The sequence below is a fragment of the Nestor notabilis genome, unplaced genomic scaffold (assembly GCF_000696875.1).
Source record: "Nestor notabilis isolate BGI_N333 unplaced genomic scaffold, ASM69687v1 scaffold14907, whole genome shotgun sequence".
NCBI classification, from domain to species: Eukaryota; Metazoa; Chordata; class Aves; order Psittaciformes; family Psittacidae; genus Nestor; species Nestor notabilis.
In genome coordinates, this window is record NW_009937924.1 from 26,923 (window position 1) to 52,536 (window position 25,614).

At 38.8% G+C, this 25,614-nt stretch overlaps 1 protein-coding gene across 1 annotated transcript in view; it reads right to left on the reverse strand.

Annotated features, from left to right (window-relative positions):
• Nucleotides 1-234: 234 nt before the first annotated feature.
• Nucleotides 235-25,614, reverse strand: part of ABCC4 (ATP-binding cassette, sub-family C (CFTR/MRP), member 4) — a 34,447-nt gene continuing 9,067 nt past the window's right edge. The window contains exons 6-15 of the mRNA XM_010019073.1: nucleotides 21,244-21,333; nucleotides 20,706-20,897; nucleotides 18,975-19,069; nucleotides 18,782-18,868; nucleotides 8,893-8,989; nucleotides 7,575-7,790; nucleotides 5,522-5,662; nucleotides 4,116-4,153; nucleotides 3,658-3,758; nucleotides 235-416 (exon numbers count right to left, since the gene is read on the reverse strand). Of these exons, the coding sequence (XP_010017375.1) occupies nucleotides 235-416; nucleotides 3,658-3,758; nucleotides 4,116-4,153; nucleotides 5,522-5,662; nucleotides 7,575-7,790; nucleotides 8,893-8,989; nucleotides 18,782-18,868; nucleotides 18,975-19,069; nucleotides 20,706-20,897; nucleotides 21,244-21,333 (1,239 nt within the window). The remainder of the gene's footprint in view (nucleotides 417-3,657; nucleotides 3,759-4,115; nucleotides 4,154-5,521; nucleotides 5,663-7,574; nucleotides 7,791-8,892; nucleotides 8,990-18,781; nucleotides 18,869-18,974; nucleotides 19,070-20,705; nucleotides 20,898-21,243; nucleotides 21,334-25,614) is intronic.

The following is a 25,614-nucleotide window of genomic DNA, read 5'->3' on the forward strand; positions in this document are numbered from 1 at the left end:
GATCAATGTACAACACCAAAGCCACAGGTAATACATTTTTCTAGAGGCTGCATTTGAAGAGGTGAGATCAACCATCAGCAAGCAGCCAACATTCTGACTTTTAAAAAGACCACACTGTTACATTTAAAGTTTTTAAGCAAAAGAAGTAAAAAAAGCCCAACCCACGAATGTGTAAAAATACTGCAAGAAAATAATTCCCCAAAACCAGTATAGTTAACATATCAAAGAGATACATTAAAGGTTTGGGGATTTTTTACTATTATACTTACCTATAGGATTTCTGTCAAAGAACAAGACAGGAGCTCTCAAAATGGATTGAAACATTCTGTTGTGCAAGGTCTGACCAGAATTAACAAGAACTTGAAACACCAGAAGACTTCTTATTATGCCAAACAGTATCGTAGCCACCGTTAAACCTGAAATTAAAAGAACACGGACAGAGCATGCATAAAGATGTGAATCTTTCACAAGGAAAAGAATTAAAAAAATCCTGAACTAAAACCAAATTTTGACAACTTCTGTATACAGCAAGAATCCGAACTTAAGCCTAGGGACTCAGACTGAACACAGAACATACATATCTTCTATTTGTCCCTAGCTTCAATTACTATCATATCACTGATTGAAACAATTTCTTGGTATTGGTACTTCATAGAAATGTAGGAAATGTCTGTAAGCCAAGAAATAAATCTGTTTTAAAACCTTCTGCCTAAGAGCTCTACTAAGAAATTCTTTTCACAGTGCCATGTATAATTGTGGCTTGCAGAGGTCACTGTGAAGATTCAACATTTGCCAGCAGGTATTAACCAAGTAATATATACACGGGTATTCAGAGACAACCTTGAGTTATTCTCAATCAGCCCAAACCACTCATGCCATTCTTCCCCTTGTAAACCACATCAAGTCATTTAAATTATGTGTATTTCTTTAGCACAGTATAAGATACATCCCTTATGCCATGTGAAATAGAGCCCTTCTAGGGAATTGCTTTCTTCTAGGCACATCTCCACTTACAAGACAGGGGTGCTACAGGGCAAAAGATGGAAACAAAGAACGATGAGATTGCTGCTGCCCTGTTTGCTGTGTGTAATCTCCAGTGTGGCTGCCAAATTCTCAGTCGATGAAGGTGAACAGTGAAGGTGTTAACCTTATATTTGGCAGTGCTTCCAGGCTTCAGGTGATCTGCTCCAGAAACTAAGCATAGCCACCACAAGCCCAGATGCTCACGCCTTGAGGATACCCTAAAGTTAGACCCTAACTATCAACATAAAATATTGCCTATTCTAAGGACAGGTTAAAACTGGACGCAATTCAGGTACAGCTATAGTGACAGTGGGAAACTGAGGTTTTAAATTATATGATGTGGTTAAGGCAATCAATTATTCCATTCTGCTTACTGCTGTATCCTCCCAGGACACAAGAAAAGGTATCAATATTTCATTTGTCTGCTTGCAGTTTATTGCCCATGTTCTGCACAGTGCAGTTTTTAAGTACATGGCTTGGACGAGACTTTGTTTGCCTTGTCCTGAATGCTGCATTCTGGGTCACACAGAAGAAAACAACTTTTCCAAGAAGAACTACATGTACCCAACAGAAAAGCTGAGTCATGCAAAAAAGGAGCACAAGAGGTACTAAGCAGGAGGCTGTGGCAGAGCTCCTACCTAAAAGGAAGGAGTCTGTGGGAGCTATGGGAAGAAAGGGAGTGTGTCCTGGGAAGCCCACATTTCTGTGACAACTTTGCTCAGGCTTGGAAGCCATTGGAAGCTGCTGGCATGACTGTCACCCAACAAATCACTTGAAAAGACCTAGTGGCTTAGGAAAAAGGGGAGGAATGAGACCTATTTTCAAGTCCTTAATCCGGTCTGTCTCATTCTGAAGGTTTTTGTTTTCCCCATTTACAAGCTTAACCCCTCAGTATGAGGAAGACAAGGACTCTGCATGCTCACTTTATAGAAAAGGTGGGGAGTTGGTACCTCAGTTCTGACCAACATGGTTTCCCATTAACAGAGATTTTACTCTTTTAAATCTTTGTCTTCTAGAAAAAACAAGGACTTGGAAGGAGCTATAGAATAAGGAATTAAGGAACTATAGAACCACAGAATCATAGAATGGTTTGGAAGGGAACTTGAAGACCATCTAGTTCCAACCCCCCTGCCACAGGCAGGGACACTTTCCGCTAGACCAGGGTGCTCAAACCCCCAACCACCCTGGCCTTGTACACTGCCAGGGATGGGGCAGCCACAACTTCCCTGGGCAACCTGTTCCAGTGCCTCACCACCCTCACAGGGAAGAATTTCTTCCTAATATCTAATCTAAGCATTGTGACATTTTTCTTTTTCCAAACACTGGTAATCAGAAATAAAAATACTAAATTATTTTATACAGTTCCAGAGGTTATAGAAAAAAGTAAGTTAGATTATGATGTACTTCACAGGAAATGTACTATCTTTTCATAACTTTACCAAACTCACTTACAATTTTGTGCTGGTAAGTCAATGCTATCTGTTCAACTATTGCAAATATGTCACTAAGCCATCTGAACATTTCGATATGAAGGCAACTTTTGCTGTTCTGCTATCTAGAACAACATTTGCCTTAAAGGATAGAATTTTCCATAACGTGTTTCAAGTTATATGTCCAGAGAAAGTCAAATCTGCCACATTTAATCATAGTGTGAAGTCCACTGGAACAGCTCATGAAATAAGACGTCACACAGAGAAAGTAAGAGCCAAGTTTATCTGGCTCCTTAATTGTTGCTTCCCAGGTCAAGCACAACGTTTTCTGTCAAGCACTTAGATCACATGGATTCCTCCCCAAAAAACCAAAAACAAACAAAAATATCCTCCACCGACCCTATCTCTCTACCATGAATGATGTTTCTGAATACATTCAATGCATCTTACTCTGGTATTCCACCTGTTTTCTCAGATTTATTATTTACATCTCCATCAAGAAATTACCATGCCATACAAAACTGTACATCACCAGAAGTGCTAAACAGCAAAGTCTGACAGCATGTTTCTCTACACATAACTTTTTCTATGCCAATGTTTACTACATTTCAGAGCAGTATTTCAAGATGTTTGGATGCCTGCATGCAAGGATCAATGCCCTTTTCTGGATATTCAGAAGCATATGGCTACTTCGTGGAATATACTGAAATGTTTTTTAACATCCTGCTTTGCATACCCATCTAGGATGCTTTTTAAAAACTGGTTCTTTTGCTATGGCATGTCAGAAGGAATGTAGCCATGTCAAGTTTTAGAACAGCACAGAACGGAGATCCATTTCTAATGCCTCTTGCCCATTCATATAACGACTGAAGATTTAGCTCAAATGACCTAGTAGTACAGACAATAACCACAACCTTATGGTGACTGACTTTCTGAATGCTCAATTCTTAGTTTACTTCCCACGATCCAGACAAAGCAAATTAAGAGTCTGCATTCAACCTATTTCTTCTGTTTGATTTTTCTTTTATTTATTCCAATTTAGACAGGAAGCAAGACTCAGGCTCCTGATCTGTTAAGGCATTACTCAGTTACTGCTAGAAATCACACTTCCCCACACTGCCGTTGCTTCGCACCTCTCAAAACTGTTATGATAGGTCAGATAATAAATAGTTCTTCAGACACACAAACATGCATATAAGATTACCTGCATAAATTCCCAAATAAAAGTTAAGGTCTAGATGCTCAGTCTCATTTGCTCCATTATTTCCATTTGTTGTGACATTCAACTTTTCTTGATGATGTGCCCTGTGGAAATGCACACAGAAGATAACAATCATCAAATCATAGGATGCAAATATTCATGAGTATGTTTAACTGTTTCTAGATTCAACTCTGCTGAAATCTTGAGTTCAAAAGATCCCATGTGCAGATGCTGTCATGCATCACACCATGATGAGTGCGATGAGTAGAAGCAATCACAGGCTACACTTCAGCATGAAGTTTAACTTTTTTTCCCCTGCGCAAAATGAGTGAGGATCATAAAAAGATCAAGCATACTCTGAAGTTTCCTAAAATAGGTTCCACTCACACACCCCATTTATACAACACTGATTTTTATTAGACAAACAGCATATGACTGACCAGTTCCTATCATCAGCTTACCAGTAAGAAAGCCACCAGTCCTGGAGCACATATGCCACCTTGAGTAAAAGAAACAAATACAAGATCATTTTACAAAATGAAAAAAACATTAGAAAATTAAATTTCCTTGCTACTCTTGTACGTTCTCTGGGAAAACATCACATATTCAGGAAAGCGTGCCATCCAGTCTTTCAAGACCAGCAGCAATTTGCAAAGCACATTAGAAGGTGCATTAGATCCCTCTACAAAGAAACAAGTTACCTTAAATTACCCTACATGATAGCAAACTAAAGGAAGGCATTACACTTAAGCAAACAAAATATAGTAGCTCTTCCTAATATATGTTAATTGCACGTTAAAGAACTAATTTTTTTCAGTTCCTAAATTTACCACTAGAGATATTCCAAAATGCTTTTTGATTAACAAAGTTTCTGGTGTTACCAGTCCAGAAATTTGTGTTTACAGGAGGTAATTAGCAGAAAGAGGGCTGAAGAAGGATGAGAGAAGAGAGGGAGGGAAAAACTCCTACTGTCACCTTCCTTCTGTGCTGAGAGGTGACTAAAACTTGTAATAGGGTTATTTATCTCAAAATACACCTCTGTTCACGTGAATTTAAAGTTCTGGGCAGTCTACCGCAGAGATTTGATCTTGCTCGGCTATCTTTCCAACAGACTCAAATCACAGACAAGCAAAAAGGAAGTAACACATCTAAATATATAGAATATATTTTACAGCTGAGACCAATCATTTCCATTAAATGATTTTAAGCTTTCTCAGAAGGAAACAGAAAAAGGCAATAAGGTATCTTCTCACAGCCTCCTCAGCTCACCCCTTCTTTCAGTAAGTTTCAAAATCATTTTCCTTTTTTTAAAAATTCTTTTCCATACCTGCTACAGTCTGTATTACACACAAGATTTGCTTATCCTCTTCCTCATCCTTCTTATTCTGGTAAACAGTGACCCTCATTCTAGCCCTTCTCATAACCTGCACTTACCAGCAGACAAGCTTTTCTTCTAATGCTACCATCAGACTGTCCTCCCATATCCAGTAAGTCCCTTTACCCTGCTCAACTGGAAACACACTGAATGTTCAGGTTTATTAAACACTACTTTATACATCTTGTGATTTTGTTCTAAAAAATTAGACTGGTTTATAATTTCTGTGCCATGCTGCCACTGAAATAATTATCAGTGCAAGACCTCTCAATGCTGTACCAAAACTCCATGCTGATATATAGAATTTCATCAAATAAACTACAAAATCACTGAAGAACACCACGGTCCCAAACATTTTAGATGAAACATCACACTAACAAGAATACACTATGTTAAAAAGGGGGGGGGGGGAGGGAAAGGGGGGGGGGGAAGGCAAGAAAAAAACCAAACCCCAAATACATTTAATACTATTTGTGGCTCCTGACAACTTACCTGTGCCAAAATATTGAATACTATAAGCATAAAGATCACAAAGTAGTTTGCTCCTGCAGTAAAATATTTTCTGTAAATCTTAAAGGTTATTTTTCCCTCAGAGCGACTCTCCTCTGGCACTGCAGCCAGCGCATTTTCAGCCTGAAAAACAAAACAAAACAACCCAGAACACCTCAGAATAAAAACCATCAACCTTGCACTTACGGGTTCAGACTAAGCCACTTGGAACATCACGGTTCAGAATTAGCAAATAATTAAATAAGGGGATAAAGTGATTACGCATATAAAAACTTTAAATATTGGAACTATAGGTTTGACTAAAAAAAATTAGTCTCAGCAATACAGCAATACTGAAAAATCTACTCTGCAAAAGACACTGTGAGGATTTTATTTTGCACTGCATCACAGAACATAACATGGCTTCATTTGCAGCCAGAAATACTTACACCAACTGACTGCTAAACCAGGTATTTATTTTCTTATGGTATTTCTATTTCTTTATTACCTTCAGTCATAACAGCACTGGAAGCTAAGGCATTGATTTGGGAAAGATTCTGTTTTCAGAATGCAAGTGTATGTTACCTTTCCTTTTCAGAAAAGCATTTAAATACTCTTCTTCGAGCGTGCAGTAAAATCAATCAACATATGCCCAGAGTAAACAAATTACCCATAAAGTTTTAATCACCTCCTTACAAGTACCAACAAAGCATCCGTTAATAAGGAAAACAAGTAAAATGACAAATCATAATAAGCAAACAATAGATGGGGGACACTGAAAGACACAGAAAGGAAAAAACTGAGACATAAAGAAGGTAGAAGAATTATTCAAATAAAGAAAATTCTTTTTTTTTTTTTCTTCCCCCCCCCCCCGTACATGTGATAGAAAAACTAGTGCCAGTTAAGTGGACACATAACACTTGATTCTGTTGTCAGCAGACTTAGCCATATGAGAGTAGTGGTATTTACACACCTCATATGTGAAAGGAGAAATCCCACCTACTCACCCATAAAAGAAAAGCCTATCTCAGTTACTTGTTTCTCCATCCCCCATCCCCATCCAACAGTTCCAATGCTGCTAAAAAGTGTGGTACAGTTTGTGGATTTAATAGTGGAGTCACCACTGGGACATTAATAATGCCAGGTAAGTTTACTGCTTTTGGGCATAAAAGTATTCCTCAAAAAAGGCAACAGAAAGTCTGTAGCATCCCTTTTTGTTGCTGTTTTTATCTAATCTCACTGCTTTTCATTATAGAAAAGAAATAATATGTACCCACAGCATAAAGGTGTCAGGGCCAGACAGCAATTACTTGTTCCATTTGTACCATGGATGCAGTGCTAGTACAAGCCCAGCAGGGTTACAGCGCTCTGGTGCTGTTTTGTGTGATTGCAAACACCCCAGCAGAAGGCCAACTCTGGTACAGAAACATTACAGCTGCTGTTGCACTGTGCAGCATGGGAGGTAACAAGGCACCTGGAATTCAAGCTAGCACCATACAAAGTGTTCTGGTTTCACCATCAGAAAGGCTGGGAGAGCAATGCAGGGGTGTCCCAAGTTACCCCCTGAGGGCCAGCTCAAGATCACATGGGTATGTTAATGCCAGCCATGCAAATGTCGACTTTGTATAAAGCCACCACTTTCCAGAGCTCAGGATTTCATGGGAAGTGTTAATTTGAGTTCTGCACAGCACAAACACACAGAACCCACCCAATACAGGGGTATTTTAAAGCACTGCTTCCAGAGGACAGGATGAAGGCAGCACAACGCAGTGTCCTTTGGACATCCAGCAGAGCTGATGCAGAACCCTAACAATCTCACTCTGCTGGGTTTGAACAGAACATCGCAGAGCTGTGGGGTGCCTGCCCTCTGCAGCCCAGGTGACAGGACTGCCAGCCACACACAGTGCTGGGCAGATCCACCATGAGCAAGCTTTCACTTGCCAATGCAACCCAACAACCCCTGAAATTCAAATGCAGCAGGGAAAGCCCTTATTGAAGTTTAAGTTAAAAACCAGCCAAACAAGAATTGAGATATGTCTATCCTTTGAGCACTCACAGGTTGTTGTTCCACTGCTCCATCTTTCTGTGAGTGGACAGAAGAATCCTGGGACCAGACGGAGGACTCCGAGAAGGTTCGGCTCCGCGCAGACTTCAGGTTGGGGGTTCCTGGAACCGATGGCTGTTCTACCTCTTCATCTTTTTTCAAAAGGGAAGCAAAGTCGATGCCAGATCTCAGGAACTCTGAATAGGTACCTTTCCCCACCATTTTACCCTACAATTAATATAAGCTTTGATTATCTTCATTATACACTTTCCATAAAGGACAATTTTTCCTATCTAGCCTTGCTGCCTCTGAGGTTCTGCAGTTGCTGTGCACGCATCCTGCTGCAGTAACTGAGCTGAAGCCTCTACCTACCAGTTGCTCATTTAGAAGCACAGAAACAAGCTCTTCATCCCCTAAACCAGTCCCTTTCTGGCAGCTAACCAGGCCAAGGAGCATATAAACAGGATGACAGAAGTCCCAGCTACAGCCAGGTCAGAATTACCTCCTTGGAGAAGCTGCAGGAGACAGCCATGCAGCTTTAGGACAACCTGTTGAGCTACATACATAACCATCAGTCTTTTTATATTATTCCAGGCTAGGAGGAAAAAGCAGCTTAATTTTCTGGTCCTCACAGATCTATAAGGAGCAACACAGGCCATTTCCACACTTCCTACAGCTCTACCACATACTCATTTCCAGAAAGCTACTGTAACTTTTAAAGAGATCTTAATGGGAGGAAAAAGACTGCTAGTGTCCTTTTTTGCAACACTGTGATGCATCAGAAGTAATTTCACACACTTCACTACCCAAACTTAAAAAAAGAAAAGAGCCCCTGCTAAAGCTCTTGGTTTCCCCTCTACCTGCGAACATCTGGTACAACAAAGTTTGGAAGGCAACAGTTCTCTGCTCATTCTCAAAAGGTATCTATGACCATTTCTCAGTCTTAATTTAAAAAAGGGACTGGTTGCAAAATCAACATAGTTCTTATTTCACACAGAAGTGTTAAGCAACAAGAATAAAGCAAAGCATTAACATGGTCTCAAAATAAGTGATTCTCTCACAATATATTATACACATGTAAGATAAAAATCGGTATATAAGATTACATATTTGTATGAGAATTCAGAAACATTTCTCAGGGAAGGTATTCTAAGAAAAACCAACTTAATTACAAATATTTAAGAATATTTATGATCATTAGTAGAGAGAAAATGTATTTACAAACTAAAAGTAAAAATCTTTAACCACTGGGTTTTTTTTCACTCTTAGATTAAAAAGGGTAATTAGAAAGAATGTGAGCTATAACAGAATAGACACTGAAATCACTTACATCTTTCAGAATTAGAATCTGATTTGCAGCACGGAGGTACTGTAACTGGTGAGTGACTAACACAGAGATCTTTTGATGTAAGGCCTGACAAATACATCTGCAAAGAAATGGAAAAACTAATTAAAAATGAAGTTTCCTAAAACATTTTGACTATATCTGACTTCAATTTTACAGTGTTTAAAATAAGGAAAAAAACCACACCCATGTATACGAGATTTGTAAAAGTTACACTTAACAAACATATTCCTTATTTAACTTTGTAAGTTTTCAAGGTAGGAAAAAAAAATTCATATGGTCTGGATGAAAGAGGAGGAAATTCCTTACGGAAATTTCATTAAAATTGTCTTAAACATCCTCCTAATAAACGTACATGTCATAAGCTGAATTGCAAAGAGGGTATTTAGCAAAAATTAAACTAATGGAAAGAGAAAGCAGGGTAACACACTGTGGACAGTTATGCAAAAATAGAGCAAATAAAAGTAACATATTTGAGATGAGCTTTCAGAGCAGCTCTAACAGTGAGCCACTGAGAGTTCTGGAGTATACAGTACTACTGATTTGAGCTACACCCAGGTATGTATTGAGGAAGAGGAGCAAGATCCTTCAACCATCTCTGACCTTTTCCCATGGAATGAGGGCTTATTAAGGGCTCCCTTCTCAAGTACCTCACCTGCTTAGCTGAGATGCTTCTCCAGAACTATGGGATTTGGAGAGAGCAACGAAGAAGGGACTGGGCACAACAAAACCAGTTGGCACGTGCAGTTCAATCCCATACAGTTTTGGCAGAAAAGATACCTGGTATCTTTTCAGCAGAGCTTTGAAAGGCTCCCAGAGCCAAAAAAACCCCAAACCCAAACCAAAACCATAGCAGTGGAGCAATGGTTTACAAGTGCAGAGGTCTACAAGCACACTCTTCATGTACAACAAGGACAGCACAGACACAAGTGACATCCACACCTACCATCATTGCCTTCATCCCCACAGAACCCTTCAAGAGGTTTGTCTCCCTTTCTAAACTACTCCCTCTCTTAAAGAAACAAGGAAAAGTGATATTGTGTAAACTGAAGTGTCCAGTGAAAGCTTACACATTAGCCTTTTCCATTTGGATCAGAAGCACCTTTTTGAAGATCATCTCCCAGTTGTCTCAACTCAATCTGCTGTTGCTCGTACTGCTCAGAGGTATTGGGGCCCATGAGCTAGACTTCTAGACAAAACCAAGTGGGAACGCACACTTCAGCAGCATCCCTGATCAGTATTCAGCCAATAAGGAATGAAGTCTGAAGGGCCAGCCTGCTGCCTGCTCAAAGCAGAACCTTCTAAACAGCACAGGGTCCTTTGAAACACGTTTTTTTCCACAGATCTGTCCTGTCAGCTTATTTTTGCTAACACGCTAACTCCCATTTGTTAACATAACACAGGAGGGTGGCACTCACCACAAAGGAAAAGCAAACCCCCACTCCCAAATCTTCTCCCTTTTGGTGTTCTCGAAAAACACCAGAAGGAAAACCACAGCAATCCAATAGCAGAAATTCAATGCAGAAATGCACATAAGCAGTAAGGGGAGCAAGGCAGAAAAAGAACATGATCTTAACAGCAGTGATATCATATTGCTTACTGTGTTTCATTCATTCAATTTTGTACATCCAATTAACTCCCCACACAGCTTTTAACATCTATTTTATCACTCCTACAAAGACTGTAGGAAGTACTATAAAGTGGTTAATACTAGTACTAGGCAGCATAATTACGTGCAGAAAGTATATTACAGTGTTCCAAATAAACTGCACGGCAAAATGAAGTTAAAGGCAACACTCTTTGTGAGAAAGTTATACACTTGCTATGCATCATTCAAGAAGAAATTATAAAAACCATGATGTCATTCTCAGGTGGCCACGATAACAATTAATCAAGGTATATGCAGCAGCATATCTATTTCGGCATTTGCAACTATTTATACGCCAAGCTCTTTGGGGGAGTATTATTCTGGTGTGCTTACTGTCCACTCTCTGAGCAGGCACTGAAACAAGCCACATGGCAACTGTAGCACCAGCTACAGACAGGCAACAAAACAATCTTCAACAAAACCTATCCAGAGAACTGGACAAAGATCAGAGAGGCTACAGGAAAGGCCTAGCAGGAAGGCTGCCAAAACCGAATTTATCAGGTATTCACCGTGAAGAGATCTATCCTTCTCTTACATAGTCCCAAAGCCTGTATACCACTTTCATCACTGAATTTTCTGTGTGCCAGATGTATGTCTAACAGCCTATAGGACAAGCTAGCCACTAGAAAATCTGACGGCTGAAAACCTTTAAATCTTGACCTGAGTCACAGTGAGTCCACTGCACTTCAAGTGTGCATTTGGAGAGGGGGGAATAGAGAAGAAAAAGAGTGGGTTATCACAGCATCAGAGCAAACCACTCAGAACTGTGAGAGCTGTCAGCACAGCATCCTGCATGATCCTGATCTCGGGAGAGAAGGCAAAAATGACCTCTGTGGAGATTTATACTTCCACTGATACATCAGCTCACTCAAGTGAGACTTTTAAAAAAAACAACACCTCTCGATTTCATGTCTATCTGGGTAGAAAGAAGCTAGCTGAATAGTGTGTTGATAACAGGGGAGCAGAAAAATTGTTGTCACATTTCATTGGCATGAGCAAAGGGAGGAAAAATTGCAACAAAGAGTGTATACTTAGATCTATTACCAAGTTAAACAACTCACTGCTCAGACAGCTCACTAGAAAATTTTGCCATTTAAAATACTGTATCATCATGAAGCACAGAAGCTGCAAAACTAGTAAAATACTAAGTAGATACTTAATGTCCGTTTCAAAACATTGAATTACTTGAATTTTATGTTCAAAACCTTTTTAATTATTTCCTTTTTCTAAATATCCTACCTCCCACTTGACAACATCCATTCTGCAATTTACAGTGAGCATTAAGTTTGTACGGTGCCTTGGCTGCCATGCAAGACCGAAGCCAGACTTCAAAGTAAGGTTCAGCAAAACTGAATGTGATAAAAGGGCTGGCATAAAACCCAGAGAACTCAATGAATTCTACTAGAACCTGGTATTGTCTTAGAACTGAGAAAGAAAAAAACCCACAAAACAGAATAGTCCGTAAGTATTTATGTTTTTTACTGGTTCACTTAGGCTTAGTTTCATCATACATCTACTTTTAGAAATACTGCTCTGTGTAGCCAAAGAAAAGCAACCATCAGTTTTAGGTGAAGCACCCAGTTGTAGGTGAAACACCATCTGACAGTTTCTCACTCCCTCACTGATATTCAGGGAAAGCCTGCCTTGGCAGGCTACAAACCTGGTCCGAACGTTCCAACATCTGCTGGAGTATGCCCAGACTGCCACCACCTTTCTACTTGTTGTCTAAAACCCCACAAAGTTCACCTTTCTTTGTGCTTCTCTGTTACTCTTGAGAGGCATACTGTTAGACTGTCAGCACATTCAATGCAAGACAACAGGACAAATTACTACAGAAATTGTAGTTGCCATTGCCACATTTATTAAATACACAAACATACATACACACACACACACACAGAGCCAGATGAGATCCAAAGAAGACCCAAAGGTTCTTCAGCCTCTTCAGTAAAAGAAAAAGGGGGATGAAGGGACTATGAAAGTTGCATCCTGTTCCCCAAGAAACAACTTAAATTTAGAAGTGTTCCTGACAGATGTTGGACAGGGTTTTCTGCATGTTGCACTATCACCCATTTAAAAAAAAAACATTGCTCTTTGACAGCCAACTTCTATGTAATTAGAAAAAATAGAAATTAGCTTGAGCTTTGATACTTCAGAGCATGCAGCAGAAGACACTTTCTTAGAAAGGGGCCTCCAAGAACACAGCACTCCTTTATGCAAAGGCAGTGTCTTGACATTTTCCTGCATACGAATCCTTACTTGTTCTTCCTTCCCTATCAGGTTTTCTCTGATTTGAGACAAGTTGTTCTTTAATCTTTATTAAGTTTTTATCTCCAAGAACCAGCTTCCTTTCACCTCTGCAAAGTGTCTCCTCTTTAATGATTCTACTTTCTTCCTTGCCATTCTTTTTGCCTCTCCTTTTTGGAAGTTCACATCCCAGTTTAACTTTAGCTCACTTTATTTCAATAGAAATAACCACTGAAATGAAATTAAGGCACACAGAAGTGCTCGCAGGCTTAAAGCCTTTGTTATATTAATTTACTTACTACATTTCCTTTCCTCTCCTCTCCCTTTAAATTTAAGAGGCTTAGGGAAAAGAACCCCTCAGTTGGTTTTGTACATTTCAAAGTTTACACACACACAAAAAAGTGTGATACCTTTGCTAGAGACAAAAAACCCCTACTTCTAGTATGCTGTTTCTATTTGTATGCTTGCTAACCATTTAACTCCATCTCATGACAAGTCCCTGCCTCCCACGGGTTAACGTATAGGAAAACTGGTCCACAAAATCCATTACCCTGTCCCAGACACCAGTCAGCAGTGGATGGCTCGAGGAAGTATATACGTAAATATACAGTGATGCTTCCTTTGGTATACATTTCCAGCTTCCAGAGTCCACTTATTAGGGACTTCTGGAAACAGAGATCTTGGTGTTTAAGCAGCTCTTTGTGAACTTCTCCTACAGGAATTTGCACACCTCCCTCTTGAGCCCATTTCTGGTTTAGTATTCATAATTCTATTTTGCAACTGCTCCCACACACCATTAAAGCACACAACTACACTGGGGTTCTACCAAGTGGGGTTTGAGGTTTTTTCTTCATTTTGTGGGATTTAAAACAAAACAAAAAAACACAACCAATCAAACAAAAAAAAAAAAAAAAAAAAAAAATCACACAGCCTCAAAACATTTCTGTGAGATAAAACCTAAAATTTTAGGTTTTGTTAAACACAATGTGCAGTGATCACAATTATGCTTTTCACTTTCTGGGGGAAAAAAAGAACCAACCAACCAACAAAAAACAACACCCACCCCCCACCCCCAAAAAAACCAAAACAAAAACAACAAAAAACAAAACCACAACAAAAACCACAACCAAAAACCAAACCCAAAAAAGCCAACAACAAAAAGCCCACCCCCCAAAATTGTAAGCAACATTACTACACATACTAATTCCCTACAATGTACACAACAAAGCTCATGGAATTTCAATTGTATCATATAAATGTAAAGGTATGACTAATATGTATTTAAGAGCAACACCTGTAATGCAAAAAAAAAAAAAAAAAAAAAAAAAAAAAAAGATGTACAGGGCATGCAAGTTTGCCAAATACTTCTCATTAGGGCTGTAACCAATGCAGTGGTATCAAGAGGTACAACGTGGGAAGCCTTAGAGATAACCTTGATTTAGAGAGATCCTACCTGAAAGAGAGCAGAGCAAAATCCTTAATTTTACACACCAACTCCCCTGTACACTTGTCATCAGAGGACAAAGTGTTCTCTTTTAACACAGCACTAGCTGTGTAAGCACAGCTTTAAACACAGTACTAGCAAGTACATGCCAGGGTTACTTTTGCTTGGTTCCTTTGACATGCTGATTGTGTCTGTAATCCCTCTACAGAAAGAAGACATGCCAACTTTCATTTGCTAGTTTTACAGGACTGCTGAGCTCTGCTTTCTTTTAATTACCTACACCACTGTGACAGTACTTTTTCCTCAAAGTTCCAACATTAAAAAAGAGCAACATGATTAGAGATGCAGCTTTACATTAGATGCCCCATCTCTGGAGGTATTTAAGGCCAGGTTGGATGGGGCTTTGAGCAAACTGGTCTAAAGGAAGGTGTCAGTGCCCATGGCAGGGGGGCTGGAACTAGGTGATCTTTAAGATCCCTTCCAACCCAAAATATTGCACCATTCTATGATCTACAAGCATACTCCTCTTTGAGATACAAGACTCGAAGCATTCATGGACTCCTAAGAGTCCCAGAAATCACATTACTTTGAACAGATAAAGTAAATATTGAGATCTGTGCTATCTAATGAAAAAAACAAAATATTAAAAAAATTCTTTTACTCATTTTCCCTACTTGATTTTGCTCCTCCCCTCAAGCATTTCTCGTGCTTAGGTAAGAGTCCACTGAGGAACCTCAGTATCTCTTAAGCCATGAACTACTCATGATAGCATCTGTCACTTTCCTGTGCCATCAGTTCAATTCTTCCTCACTTTTTTCTGCAATTACAAAGGACACTTGCTACAAAACCATGCCTGCTCCCTTCCCTTTCTTGCAGAGGAATGCTCAGTTACCTCACATGGCAACAGAGAGAGACTTTATATTCCAGGGCAGCTGGTTAACTTGCCAAGTGACTCCCCAGTCAGCCTCAACGGTTATCCCATGACCCGTGCCCCAGTTACATGTCCCTTCAGTTCCTATGGGAAGCCATCGCCTAGTACTAAGGTGCTCCATCTAAACAGATGTGCTGTGCTGTGATAAATGCAGTGATTTCTTCTGCAGCTTTTATCTGGTTCCAGAGGCAAGACTGAGAAAGAAAAGGCAAATGACCACACATTCGTAACAGCCTCCTGCTTAAAAAGAAGTATAAATTTGCAGAATTCTGTTTGAGAGTAGGATGACACACCAGTTCAGACCACTCCCAAGCATCGTCACAACTGTAGGTGTGAGTTTAAAAGATTCCCAAACTGTCCTGCAACTTTGTCTACACTCAGAAGCACAGAGGAGGAACAGAAAGAAATCAGGCTTATCATCAGCTGAGACTGCCACATAGCTCCTGTCACTGGAGAAGACAGAAGAGCATTAGACTCCACAGACGGACAGAATACAAATCTCACTCTTCAAAACACCATTTTTGAGTCAGTATAACTGATAATGGGACACAATTTAATTTCTATCCAAAGGTTATGCGAAAACATATAATTAAATAGAAATATGTTTACAAAGATGCACAGGGAGAGCAGGAAATTTCTTAGTTTGCCAGAAACACTTTCTTCTGCTATGCTGTTTCTACTTCTAATGTTTGCTAACCAAGCACGACTGAATGATTTTCTTAGAACACCACAGGTTATGCCAAACTTTGTCATACAAAGAAAAGTGCTTCTGTATCCGTCTGACTGTCCCTCATTTCAAAATTAGAGGTCTCAAAATAGCACACTCCTTAAAAGTTAATGAAAGGCTATTTTTATTTTTATATGTATGCATATATATGCATATTTTCGTATACACACAAATATATACAAAAACATAGAACTTTACTGGTGCCTCCCCACTGGGCAAAGGCTGAATCATGCCTACTGTTAACTATCAAGAGAACTCACAGGAAAACAGGCTAAAAATAACTCAAAAATAGGGAATCTCCAATTTATACCTTACTAGGCCCCATGGAATCTGACCAGGAGAGAGGAATTCATTGGAAAGCTGGTGTTATCTGCTTCATCATCCATGGAACAATTTGTCTATATCATGAAGAAATTATTATGAGACACAATCCCTTAAAAGTACCATGGACTGCTTTTCTACTGGAGCTGTGCTCTCGCATTCCTTCCCATTTGAAAAGTATTCATGTATCGTAAAATGTTTACTCCAGTGGCTGAACAGAATGGGGAGAAACAGCATATGCAATGAACTAGCCATCCACAGACCACAGCCTTGGGGAACTACTAGGAACATACCTATCTTTGATGTAAACACACAGACTTCTAAAAAAATTAAACATTAATATAAAATTGCAAGAAAAAAAACAAGAGTGAAGTGAACAATACCCACTTCAGATTCTCATTAAACAATCCCCCGTTTCTTCCATCTCGTCCATTGTTTTATGCCTTGCGGTTTGGACTCCTGGGGGAAGCTTGCATGAAGTAGTGTCTCAGACATTCCTCAGCACCATGTTCTAAGAAATCATTCTTGCCCAAGTTCTCTCTCTCTTCTCCACATGTCTAGCACTATTCAGGAGGCATTAAAGAACATGCCCAGCCCTGCTTTTCAAAGTGAGCTACGTAACACTCTCCCCACTACCACCAGCACCTTTTGCAGCTGCCACAAAGGTCTCAGAAGACAACATCTGTTTGTAAAAAAGCCTTCCCTTAAGGTCTTGAACAGGGAGGTACTGCTCAGTTTTCCATGCCACTACTACTCCACTCAGTCTATTTCTCCACAAAATGCTTTTATCTGTTTCACTCAAACTGATCTAAAGTCGGGGAGGAAAAGTAAGCAAAAGTGAAAGAAGCAGCCCAGCTAGCTTTCTGAGTTTCAAGTTCTCCAAGATAATCTCCTTATTCCTCTTCATCTCCACACATTTATCAGCAAAATATACAGTGTTTGCAGAGCAATGGGTTTGCACATACAAAAATCCAGTAGATCCTTCCAATGTCACAGCTCATATAAAACGTAGAATAAATTGAAAAGGCAACCCGACCTCCTTTGCAAGGCACTACTTTATTTTCCTGTTTTCCTCTTCAAGGTGAAAAGACCTTAAGACTTAAGGGAGCTCAGGTGGGTGCACTTTCAGAACTCAGGCACTGATACAGTCAGATGCTGGAGTTGTAGAGCAATCTTGTGCAGAAACAGAAAAGCAGCAGCGAAAGACTAAGATAGCTTCAATGGGCATTAAAGGAATTTGATAGATTATGTGAACTACAGAAGTAATGAACTCCATCTATCAGTTGTGGCAGGTGAAAATGAACCTGCACAGAATGACGAACATGAAGCCTATGCATCATAAAAGTCTTACTCCACACTGGCTAATGGAAACAAACAGTAGCCATCTGAAGAAATCAGTAAAATAAAATAAGATTTGGATGGGGTTTCAGAGGGATCTCTGGATTTGAAACTGAAAACATCAATAGGATACAATTCTCAAATTTAGACACTGAAAGCTTCCCTGCATGGGGAAGAAGAACATGAATGCAATGCTAGTCAGTGCAAATTCTACAACCATTTCTGCAAGACAAGTTTTTATGATTCTCTAGGGGTGGAGAGGAGGGAACCAACAGTAAAACCAAATTAATTCATGTATTTGGAACATCAAAGGGTGCAAGTATGCTCAAGAAAATGCTCTCATTTAAGGCTTCAACCAAACTCCACTGAATTCAGCCAATGGAAGTTTTTCCCCTCTACTTCTAGTAAGTTCCAGATTATATCTTTTGATATCAAGAGCCACAGGCCATGAAGAGTAAGGACAAAACTCTGGCTGTGAGTAACTGGATTATTCTCATACGCACTATGTGCTATAGATAGGCAGTTTGAAAGACAAGACAGAGAAAAGGAAATTTATTGAGAAGGGAACCTGACTTTTAATGAACACTATTCTGTTTCTTCAGGATTGGAGGAAGGTCCAGTATCTCTGTCTTTCATGCATAACAAGCTTATACATTCTCTTTTCCCCCATTTCTGCTATCCACAATCTACTTCGCCAGGCCACAGTTCCCTGTTTCACCTACCCAAAAGAAGTACCAACCACTCAATAACCAAAATGAAAAATTGCTCAAGAATCTAAGATTGTTCTGTCCTTTTCTTTAGCCACTTGAATTAAGTGCTTTTTACTATGCAAATAAAGCTGCAAACTAAGAAGTGATTTAAAATCCCACCCCATATTATTCTTCATTCAGTACTAATATTCATAAACTCCTATACTCGTGTATGAAATCTGACATTTTCCTCAAGAATATGGCATATATTCCCTTAAGAATAATTCTAATTGTATCTGCAAAATAGACTTTTACGGGGCTTTTAAAAATAAAGAAAAAATTAAAGGGACACAGAGGAAAAAAACCTATACATCTTCCAAACACATAAAATAGAGGAAAAATAAATGCAGAAAGTGAATGCATTGTTTCATGAAGAGATCCATCCCCCCCAAAATGCTTTCTCAAGGTTTTCTATAAGAAATTAGAAGGTAATAGTTGCATTGTAAATTAAAATGAAGCAGTAACATACTTTTCAAACAAATGTCTTCCAACTTCAGCATCTACTGCACTCAGTGGATCATCCAAAAGATAGATGTCTGCATCCTGATACACAGCTCTAAAAGGTTTAAAGAAAAGTCAGTATTGTGAAGTCTTGCATTTGTTTACTTTAGTGACTACAGTCTGACAATTTGTACATTTTAGAAACAGCAAAAAGCACAAACCTGGCCAGATTTACACGGGCCTTCTGCCCCCCACTCAGCGTAGCTCCACGATCTCCTATTACTGTTAGGTCCCCATTTGCTAATAATTCCAAGTCCTGGGAATGTGAAAGAAAAGATATCAAGATTATTTTTTTCTCAATGATTTTAACTTCGAAGACTGAAAAAGCTGCTTCAACATAACACTTTCCTATATGAACAGTATTAACTTACTATCTCACATGAAAATACAAGGATTTATACTAAATGAAATATCTGCAGTTACTTTATAACTTTGTTTCTTCAGCAATAGATAAGTAAGTAAGCAGGAAAAATAGGTGAGAACTTTAAAGTTCACTTCTTCTACAGCTTTGCCAGAGAGAAGTGCACTACTTAATTTTTAGTGTTAAAGGGAATATTTGCTGGTGATTCAGAAATCAGACTAAAAATTATGATGCATAACAGTAAATTAGTTATTTTTACTAGAACAAAATTAGCTGTCATGATAAACAAAACTGAACTAATTACTCTCAGTATATTATTTTGCCAATGTCCCTAAGAACTGCAATGTATAATTTATTCTTACTGCAATGTATACAAGAGAAATAACCACAACATTCATCGCACTGATTTGGTTAATTTACAGAGCTTAGAAATATGAGTAACAGAACAAAATTATACAGTGTTCCTTGTCACAGAATCAGAGTGGTTTGGGTTGGAAAGGACCTTAAGATCGTCTAGTTCCAACCCCCTGCTGCAGGCATGTCATATTATTGTATTTCCTATTCAGGAAATGCATAAGGTTTTTTTATATTAAGCTATAAAACACATTCTGAAAGTTTTTTCACAGCTTTTCTAAGATACATAAATTGGAAAGAAAACTATGAAAGCAAATCTACCATCAAATATGAAGTGTTTTTTTTTTTAAATGCAGTTTGCTGTCTTTTAAACTCACTAAAACCTTAACTTTAGACAACAGCATATGACTGACTTTCAGAAAAAAAGATATTAAAACTCTATCTACCATGTGTAAAAAACCTTGCAAAAGAATTTTCATCACACTAACCATCTGCTTTTCACCTGTGTCGCTGCTGACACGAATACTGTAACATGCTGCATAAAACCATTTTAGCTGCCAAGCAAAATGTCTGTTTCTTGACAAATCTGGCTTAATCCTCTTCTATATCTCATGTCACAAACTCCTTTGCACACAGACCTTTCAAAAATATTTTTCCATAGAACTACTAGGGCTCAGCAAGTTCTCCAATATATAGCACTAAGGTTCTTTTGACAGCTGTTAGCAATGTATAATACATGAAATACATTGCATTTATTTAAAAACCCCAAACAACATATAGGATATTTACAGAAAGGAAGTCATGAATAGTGCTAGCCTGATCATTTGTTTTCCACCTTTCACTGCATTTACACACAGACCTACCTTAATAACAGCAAAAAGCGCTACACGCGATTATGAAATTAAATAATTGGCAATAGCTTTATCCAATTGTAGCAGTACTTCATGTGAGCTACGCCTCCCTCTAGTGGAAGTTTTAGGAATTACAAGAACTCGCTTTCACACGGTTGTCAAAAATAATTACACGTATATCTGTTAAGCGATAGGATTTATTCCACATGCTACTCATAATAATTAATTGTATATATTATATATTGCAGCATGTACCACAAGTCTGAAAGAACACCAAGATAAAAATAAAGCTTGTGAAAATAAAACACACCAAGAGAACACCGTACCTTTTTAAGAGCACAGACTTTTAAAACTTTTTCGTATTTTTCTTTCTCATATTCCTTATCAAACAGTATATTACTTCTTACTGTACCGGAAAACACCCAAGGCTGCTGAGAAACATAGGCAATTCTTCCAGTAGCATTTATCAAACCTTTGTCTTTAGGCAGCTCACCAAGCACAGCACTCAAGAGCGAAGACTAGAGAAGATTAAAAAATAAGAAGTTTGCATTAAAGGCACCACAGAGATTGAGCAGTGTTTACTGGCACGATGGCCTATTCCACCCTGCCACTCAAACTACTGCTAACAGAAGAAGAGCACTTGTACCCTTTACACACAGGCTAGAAGCAACATGCAAAGTACTGTTTAACTCTGAACCATCTCCTCCCCACTCCCAGAAGGACATCTGCCTTTCTTGAATGCCAGTATCTTGAAGTGAATGAAGTGTGTTATTATACAAAGAAAAGAACCATACATTTTCAAGTTCCTAGTCATGTTCAACACTCATAAAACCCCTACAGAACAGAGTAAACATTAAGACTTACTTTTCCAGCTCCTACAGGACCAATCACAGCCAGTAATTCCCCTCGTCTGACAGTAAAAGAAATTTGTTGAAGTGCTGGGCTTTCTAAATTCTATGGATTTGAGAAAAAGTTAGGCTTCCTCAGTAATGAAACACACACCACCAAAGCAGCTCTTTATAAAACAATGCACATAACACAAATGCCCACCATATTTTCAGGCATACATTTTGCCTCTTCAGTAATTCATACTTTCAAACAATCCTGATCCTTCAACACAAACAAGTAATGCAGATAAAAGAGAGTTCAAGAAATAAGGAACCCCAAGGCAGTAGGAGCAGTGCTTTCTCAAAGCCCACACATCCCTGCTGCAGCTCAGCACAAGGCTGGGGCAACAGCCTTGGAAACAAGATCTCTGTGCTGGCCACCGCACAGGCATTCACTGCTCCAGAAGGGCACATCTGGCAACACCGAGTAGCTAGAGAAATGCTGGGAAAGGGAGGGTTGAAGCACTTGTAGAGCCCTAGGAAAGCCAGGTCTATGTTTGCTCTAGTCAAGACTCTACACAAAGCGGAAACAGTAAAAGGCTGTTAGATTTTATGTAACTTCATCTTGTATATGATGGATTCTCAGGGACTTTTCATAGACAACATAGTGAGCTATTTGTGTGAAAACATACTACCTTAGAATTGTTTGTTTAATATTCCTTTTTTAGCATGCTTACCCTTTATGTTACACTACTGATAAGAGCTTATTTCCCAACATATTTTGCACCTCTCCTATCAAGGTTGTAAAAATGCCTTTTTCTTGTGGAAAGAAAGGATGCTCATGCTTTTAATAGCTATGCTAAACCGCAGTTCCTAAGGGGCTGGTGCAGCTCCCTCTCATTAAAGCAAAACACCCTTGTAACAGGATATGCCTTTACATGCATCTTAGACTGCACTAAGCATGACTGACACTAAAATGCAAACAGGAAAATATATGCATAAAAAAACAATAAATAAAAGAAGTAGTATTTCTATTAAAGGGCCAAACAAAACCCCAGCCGTAAGTTTCAAGAAAGAAGAGCAGGTGAAAATATCTAGTGTACTTCTTAACAGCTTGTGCAGACTGTTTGAAATCTCCAGTCACTTACAGGTCAAGAGGCTGAAGTGGCCATCACCTAACCCTGCATGAAAGATGCCACATGACCGAGTTCTAGGACTGCAAAAAGTGGAAGCTTGCAACTCGTTTCAAATTATGTGGGAGAGACACCGGGCCAGTATCTACCCACACCATGATGGCTGGGAGAGCTGGGCTAGCACGTGTGTCCGCCTATGCCAGGAGAAATACTCAGTTCACCAGCACCATGAAAGCTGCACGTCCCCCACCACAGCTCCCACCTCGACGAAGCACCGCAGGGTTCACAGGAGATCAGAGTCACACTGAGAACCCAAACTTGTGCACGTTGTGCAACTCCGCAAAACTAATTTTGCTGCTATTACTTATTTCCACAAGGTGGCATCAACGGGGCTTTTTTCCTTTTCTCCACCCCCTTCCCTATCAGCATTTTACCACAAATCTGATTTCTCCATCCTGAACCTGAGTTCAGGTGCTCAGCTAGTGCTAAGCTGTCAGGGAAACTCTACCAACTTTCTTTGTGGTTTGGGGTTTTTTTTTCCAATGCAAAGCTTGTAGGAAGAGAAAAACATCTCTTACTAAATCAAACAGTCTGTACGGAAAAAGTAAATAAGCTTTCAGACAAGTCCCTTCTTCAGACCTCTTGATGTTGTGCTTTTGTATTCACCAAAGTGCAAATATATTTTCTCTCATGCTCAGTTTTTTTTAAAAAACAAACAAACAAGGAAAAAAATACATAAAAAATATCCTAAGAGCCCGAAAGCATTCTAGAAATTTTCAAAAAGTTTCTAAACTATTACCCAAACATTAAAGTAGTATTGTAAGATGTCAAACACCCTACGCAAAAGTAGTAAAGCAAACACCCAAGGGGCAAGGTATTTTTTGCAAAATAGCATTCCTTATAATTAAAGGCCGTTTGTCCTGAATTCATCACACCTATTTTCAGACACTAAACCGAGGCACTTAAATTAGAGCACAGACTAATATTACAACTAAGTTCATCTGACAGCTCATTACCCCAAATGTCCCAGCTCCCCTGTGCCCTTGTTAACTATCTGCATCTTTCACTTCCTTTCTTCTGCCACTTGTTCTTGCCTAATCTTGCAGACAGGTTGCTCATGGGACTCAGTTATCAGAAAATAAATCACATTAAAAGTGGTTCATTTTCTATTGTGTTATCCCTCTGAACTGGCTCACCACAGGACTGCAAAAACAAGCATTAACACCAGCACAAGCAAGGGAAGATAGATACACAGAGTGTGAGGACACAAGAATGATCCCCTGAGGGACAGCAACTCTTTGGGTGAGCCTGGGCAGACCTTACATATCCCTACAGACAAGAGAAAGAACAATTCATCCCATCTAAGGTATACAGAGCTCATATGTTGCACGGAAGTCCTATACTGCTGAGGCTCCTCATTTAAGTGACTGAAATTACAAGGGATAAATTTGGCCTCTGTTCAAATGCTTGAATTTTAAATCTGAAGTGGCTCAGTTGAGTGGACAGACTGTTCTGTAAACTCAAGGCACAGCAGTAAAAAACTCTGCTGAAGAATCCCTAGTTCCATGCTGGTATCAGACTAGCCTGTGGGACTCAAGATAATGCTTGTCTTAGTAAAACAAGAGTGTGACCATTAATTAATTGGTTTTATCTTTTGATATACTGCAATACACCATGTTAGCTTGTTTTCCTAAAAGTCTAGCTAATAATCCCTTTTTTACTTCCAGTGATTTTGGTTTCATGGGTTGTAGTTTTGGACGTTATTTTTAGTATCTCTTTTAGCACACAATCTTTAAAAGTAAAAAAATTACCATACAGCTGTACAGAGATCCAAGGAGTCTTGAGAAACCTTGTCAGGGTATCAAGCTAAGTCACTTACTTGACCAAGGATAGAGTATTTTTATTATTCCTTTCCTAACTCCTCTCTCTCAGAACTCATCATCTTTTCAGTGAGAAACTCTATAAAATTACTTTGCATCACTGTAAGAGTATGCAAGAGAAACTTTGTGAGCAGCTTTTAATAGTTCTGGGAGAATTGTTCTTCCTCCATGCACACCGCATTAAATACGAAATTAAAATTACAGTAGCAGGTTTGCAGGTGGTTTGCTGGTTTGGTGGTTTTTAAAATCTAAAGGAAACCAGTAATTCCAGTCATGCTGCCCTGCCTTATGCAATATAAACAACTCTTGGAAAAAAAGAAGGTGTTTTATGGGCATATTATGCAACCATTTCCTACAAATTGTTAACAGGGCTACCTGTGCTGGTCTGAGAAGAAAACAAGAGACTAAGAAATACATTCCATTTGGCATTAGAATGTATTCACCATTAAGTTTTTAGTAACAATTAATTATAAGAACTTGTTCAAATGCCTCAAAGATTTAAGTCACAGAGACAACTCTGAGAAAAGTAAAGCACAATAATACAGCAGTTCTTTTTTTTTGTAGCTGAGTAGTAGTATTAGGTAGATTATCATATGTTTTCACACTTTATCTTCCTTGGGACACAGCACATGTATGGAAAGAAGGCATATAATGGGCAACACGTGACATGCCTTCTTTCCTTTATATTTACATACAGAATTTGGTTTTAGAGCTTCCAGCATTTGTTACAGAGACTCAAGCCTCTCTTGTGCAAGGATATTGGCAGCTCATAATATGTAAAATAATTCATCACAAATTGTTTCTTACCACAGCAATTGCAGTTTTAAAACAGAAACAACTGTCAACCTTTGCCTTTCTTACAGAAAAGGATACATATAGATTTATCAGCTCTGTGATCTCACTTTTTCTAGCCATTTTGGGAGGCTTGGTGCATTTTAAGCAGAGAAAAATTTGTAGTTCAGTCTCAGTTAAAAGACACAGGGTAATAAATACATGCAGTCTACTATCTAAAGCTTTCAATTCTAAGTAGTACAATATTGTACTGATTCAAGACTAATGGACTGATCAACATTCAATTTAGAGAAAAAAAAACAAAACCCACATGCTAAGGCCCACCTTATTGTGCTTAATTCCAATTTAAGTATTTCAGTTACAATCCAGCCCTGTTAAGAGATATTTTCACAAAGAAACGCACAGATTTTCATTACATATAATATTCAGGAACAGCTGATTTTAAGATGCATTTGGTAGTGTTTTCAGTACTATTTTACAGAGTCAGCTTAACACACTGAACAGATTCTCATATACAAAAGATGGAATACAAAACATCAGCACACTATACATATACACAGACATAATGCTTTTTTAGACTTAGAATGACTGCAGTGCCAATAT